This window comes from Epinephelus lanceolatus, chromosome 14 (assembly GCF_041903045.1).
Source record: "Epinephelus lanceolatus isolate andai-2023 chromosome 14, ASM4190304v1, whole genome shotgun sequence".
Taxonomy (NCBI): Eukaryota; Metazoa; Chordata; class Actinopteri; order Perciformes; family Serranidae; genus Epinephelus; species Epinephelus lanceolatus.
The window spans coordinates 25,277,077-25,282,236 of NC_135747.1; the positions used below are offsets into that span (position 1 = coordinate 25,277,077).

Here is a 5,160-nt window from a genome sequence, read left to right on the forward strand (position 1 = left end):
AGCGTAAATCCTTAATCTGAAAATCAGCTGTAAAAAGTGGAGCAATTGGTGTGCTCGTACTAAAAAAAAAAAAAACTCAAATGAAAATGAGATGACTACCTTCTTTCCCTGTGAGCTTGCATTTGCTTCTTGTCTTGGCCCCGGCCTGCATGGGAGCAGCTGAAAGGAAGAGGGAAGATCCAGGCAGAGCTGTGATCAGACAAGCAGAAAGAAACCACATCAGGTACACAATCAGGACCCCTCCCTCTCCCTTTCTTCAAAACCTCCCCGATAATGAGCAAACTTTCATGTGGCTGTAAATACTCTCGACTCTGTGGGGTTTTGAAGTGGCAAACACAAGATATTGTTGTTTACCCTGCTTGGCTTTTTTTCTCTTACCAGTCAAAGGAAAGCCATCTGATAGCAAGAGGTCAACTTGTGTTCCCTTGAAATCAATTTATTTAAAGACCTGATTCCCCTCCCTTCACCTCCAATGGTGCCACTTTGGGAGAATAACAGTAAACACTTTGAATAAGAAAAAAAGGAGCTATACATCTTACAATTATCTTTATAGATGAGGACTTTTTTTTATGCAAACTGGGATTATCCGGGGATCCTCATCAACTCTCTCTATAATTTGTTGTTGCTTTCTCCTCAGAGTTAGTGGAGTGTTGAGCAGAATAAACTGTTTGGTGCTATCATGAAGATTCCTGCACCTCCAGGGGCTCCTATTTCAGAGTGATGGCTTTAGCACTTTAGAATGAACTGTGTGCGATCTCTCCGGGTAGGAATATGTCCCCATGGGCTTGTTGTTGCTGCTGTCTGCCTTCTATTTGCATGATATTTTTCTATTCAGTCTTATCATCAGTGTGCTGTGAGGTGGGAGTGCTGGCTCCGTCTCAGAGGCTGGACCCGGGCTTTATCGGCAGGTAATTCTCCCACTCTCACTAACTCATCTTGAATTATTTAAGTGTTATTTCCAGGACCCAGGGTGAGGTAAAAAGAGGGGGAGAAAAACACAGTGTGTATTGTTGTTGGTGTTATATTTTTTTTCTTCTTTCTTCATTTTATCAGATCTTCATTAAAATTACTAAATTGAATAAATTAATGTTTTTTTTTCAGTCTGCAAAAATAATAAGATGTTTTGTGGAAGAGATACAACGAATCTTGACATTTTGATGAGGAGGGAACATGCTGCATGACTGCGCCTGCTCCCGTTAATACAGGCTCAACTAGGCCCTGGCATCATGTGAAATCCTCCAACACATGTTATTAAAAAAAAAAAAAAGGCAAGAAAAAAGAGGCCAGGATTTAAAAGTGTTTCTCTTCTTAAACAAGCCAAAACAAAATAATAAAATTAAGCAAAACTGCAGAGAGGAATCTGAAATAAATGATGGAATCTGCAGGGGGCCATGTGAAAAGCATGTACACTGAATTGCACACCTCTGTAACTGTCAACTCCTGATAAGAACTTCCCAGCCTAACTTATTCATATAATTCATAGCAATTTTTGCCCGTTTGTGTCATGAGAGGCTATGTGCTCCTGTGGAGTGAGTGGAGCGCTTCATTGCTGTAATGTTATCGAGGTGAATGACAAGCCGACAAAAGGGGCGCACGGTGTTGAGAGATGCTGCGCCTCAGTTTAGGCAGCAGGTTTGTCTCTCATCTGGTCCTCTCTTGGCGCGGATCATCCTCACCTTGTCAGGTTTCCTACTTGAGACAAAAGCCCGATCCCTCAGTGAGCTTTTTTTTTTTCCTCCTTGTGCTGCAATAAAACAAGCTTAAGAGAAAAATTAAAACAGTTTCCAAAAAGGGCGCTCCTTGTAAATTACGCACTACTTTTGGAGAGGTCACCTCAACTTTCACCTTATTAATAATCTTCTTATTAAAGTCATTATTTGTCTCATATTTTTATTTAATAATAATAAAAATAACAATAACAATAACAATTGCACACTGTATATTGTGTAAACTGCCCTTAGATTAGAGTAAACCGTTAAAAAAAGAACAACAGCACAGAGAATTGAATTTGACATCCATTTATATCCTAATTTAAACGCTCGACCTACAGCCTAATTCCTCATTTATAATATTGTTCGATACAGCCCTTCTCCATTTCCCCCTTTTTTGTACATATATAATTATGTACAACGGAGAAGGTGCGAGAACAAACCACTTAAACCTACAATTTACTCAACAAGTCCCGCAGATAACTGTAATTGCTTAGTTGAATATTCGACAACCTAATTTCAGTTGTCGATTCGCTGCCCTTGGGAAAGTCCTTTGAAGTGAAAGTGAAAAGGGGGATTTCAGGAAAGTAATTAATTTCACCAAGCGCGATTAGAAACACTTCAGACCTCCTCGGCATTTGCGTATTTACGACAAAATGCCACAATATCAGAAAATTAAAGAAGACATTCTTTACCTCTCTTGTCGTCTTACACACGACTTTTCAATGGCAGTGCCACCCATGGGGAAGGGAAGGGAAAGGGGGCAGGCGGAGAGGATGAAAGGTGAGGAAGTGGAGTGACACCAGCCGGTTTGATTGTCAATTAAACAAATGGAACAGAGAGGGAAGAGGCGATTAGGCGTGTAATGATAAATGTAAATAAAGGAGAGCGCGCGTTTTCATCCTCTTCTTCTTCATTTCCCTCCTCTTCTTCTTCTTAAAGTGTTTGATTCAATGCAACAACACGCACCTGTCTGCAGCAGTCACCAAATGTGTCAGTGTATTATTAGTGAGAGGCTCACACATGCTGCCACCCTCAGGTATTTCAGGTGCATCCTGTAAAGTTAATTACTTTAACACAACCCAACAATTCCCGATGTGACAAGTTGCTCATTAGAATAAATATATAATTCAAAAATATGAAACTAATGAGTCGGAACAACACCGAGGTCAAAGGCACTCACATAATAATAAAGATATATAATACAGAGATGCGTTTCCTCTTCAAACAGGGTGGGATTTTTTCAAAAAATCGCTCAGCAAGTCGTCTGCGCGCTCCGTGCCAAATGCGCATGCGCCAGTGGCACTTTCACTACCTGCCACACAAGCCTGTATTTCACATGGGGCAAGCGGGAGTTCGCATCCACTTGCGTAAACGCTGCTGCTGCAGAGTGGTGGTTGACAGTCTCAGGCGACAAGAGGAAAACAAGACGGTGTTTTGTGTCTCCTTCTTCTTCTTCTCTTTTTTTGCTAAAGGCGTATCACTGGTGGATGCCACCATGAAGCAGAAAACATAAGTTGAGCACTCATAAGGACGCTGCCACTTGTACTTTGCTGAAGATATTCATCGGTGGGATGAAGAATTAAAGTCTTATAGGTGAGTATCCAATGCGTGAGCTGCATCTGTGAAGCTTAAATGCGTAAAAGTGGATTTTTAAACTTTTTAAAGGGAGTCGTGTGTGTGATTTTGCAGGTTATTTCTATTTAAGCTTATTTTTTTATTGTGTGTTTTTTGCAGAGTTTGTGCCAACATGTCTAAACCAATGGATCACGTCAAACGCCCGATGAATGCTTTCATGGTTTGGTCCAGAGCCCAGCGCAGAAAAATGGCTCAGGAGAACCCGAAAATGCACAACTCCGAGATCAGCAAGAGATTAGGAGCGGAGTGGAAACTTCTCACCGAGTCTGAGAAGAGGCCATTCATCGACGAAGCCAAACGACTGCGAGCGATGCACATGAAGGAACACCCAGACTATAAATACAGACCGAGGCGGAAGCCCAAGACTCTGATGAAGAAAGATAAGTTTTCTTTCCCTGTGCCATACAATCTCGGGGAGCACGACGCGCTCAAGGTTAACGGGCTTTCCGCTGGAGCACTTTCCGAGTCCATCATTGGGAACCCTGATAAGGCTGCAGCGGCTGCGGCGGCCGCAGCGGCGAGGGTATTCTTCAACCCGTCCATGTCTGCGAACCCCTATTCTTTTTTCGACCTGGGATCCAAGATGACTGAGCTTTCCCCACCTTCGTTTCCGTACGCGTCTCCGTTGGGCTACCCGCCGGGAGGCGCCACGGCGTTTACCGGGACTGGCAGTGTCACTGGCGGGACGCACACCCACACTCACTCACATCCGTCCCCGGGAAACCCAGGCTACATGATCCCTTGTAACTGTACGGGCTGGCCCTCAGCAGGACTCCAGCCGCCCTTAGCATACATCCTCCTCCCCGGGATGGGAAAACCTCAACTTGAACCGTACCCTGCATACGCTGCAGCGTTATGATAAGGCCCGCTTTGGACTCCTGAGCAACACACAAACTGTGAAAACAAAAAACAAACAAACAAGAAAAAAAAACCTATTCATGCAAGAGTTTTATTATGCATGCACAAACTTGTACATGTGATGAAGTGCTCGTCGTCTCAGATATCACATGTGTATGTATATTGATAAATGCCTTTATCTAAGGTAATGCTTATTTAGAGAACTCTCTAATCTATTATTACCCAGCCATCACCTCTCACAGCCCAGAGGCAGAAGGACTACAGGATGGCAGAGATGCACACATGAGAGGAAAAGGGTATCAATTTGTGAAGAAAAAAAACCATTTTGAAAAGGTATTTCTATCTTTTGCAAGTTGCACCTGCTTTGACTATAACCTGTTGGAATCAAGGGCAGCACATTAATCACAGGATCTCCTCTCTGATCACTTGTTGTAGGCTAAATGGGTTGTAATTCACGGATCAAGGAGGATCTCTCACAACATTCCCCCCCCCCCTCTCTCTCTCTCTCTTGAATGACTGTAAATGTGTACAGATACAAATGACTCTAGTTTATTTGCCGTTATAGGCTTAGTGTTTGAGATAGGGCCAGGATCCTACAGGACGCATTTTCACTAAGAGATGCGGTGTATATTTTGAGTTTTTAAACCGTTTTATAGATGTCTGTAATATTTATTGTTTAGTGGAATCTATGGTGACCCCCAGACAATTTTAAAAAGGACACGACTAGTTCTGTGATATTTGCACATGAAACGTAGAGGATGTAATTTATTTTCAAGGTGGTTTGATTCATCAAACCTGTTTTTTCCTCCTCTCCAAACAGTAAAAAAAAAAAAAAAAAAAATTAAACGCAAGTGGAAGTTTATTCAAGGAGTCCCCTGATCCCTCACCCTCCCACTCCTCGTATCATGTGCAGCAGAAAAAAAACCTTTTTAACTAACTCTTATGGAATTTGTAT

At 42.4% G+C, this 5,160-nt stretch overlaps 1 protein-coding gene across 1 annotated transcript in view; it reads left to right on the plus strand.

The window, feature by feature from the left end:
• Positions 1 to 3,048: 3,048 nt before the first annotated feature.
• sox21b (SRY-box transcription factor 21b) overlaps positions 3,049 to 5,160 on the plus strand; it is a 2,218-nt gene continuing 106 nt past the window's right edge. The window contains exons 1-2 of the mRNA XM_033614101.2: positions 3,049 to 3,305; positions 3,447 to 5,160. The exon at positions 3,447 to 5,160 is cut by the window's right edge and continues 106 nt beyond it. Of these exons, the coding sequence (XP_033469992.1) occupies positions 3,460 to 4,206 (747 nt within the window). The 5' untranslated portion in view covers positions 3,049 to 3,305; positions 3,447 to 3,459 and the 3' untranslated portion in view covers positions 4,207 to 5,160. The remainder of the gene's footprint in view (positions 3,306 to 3,446) is intronic.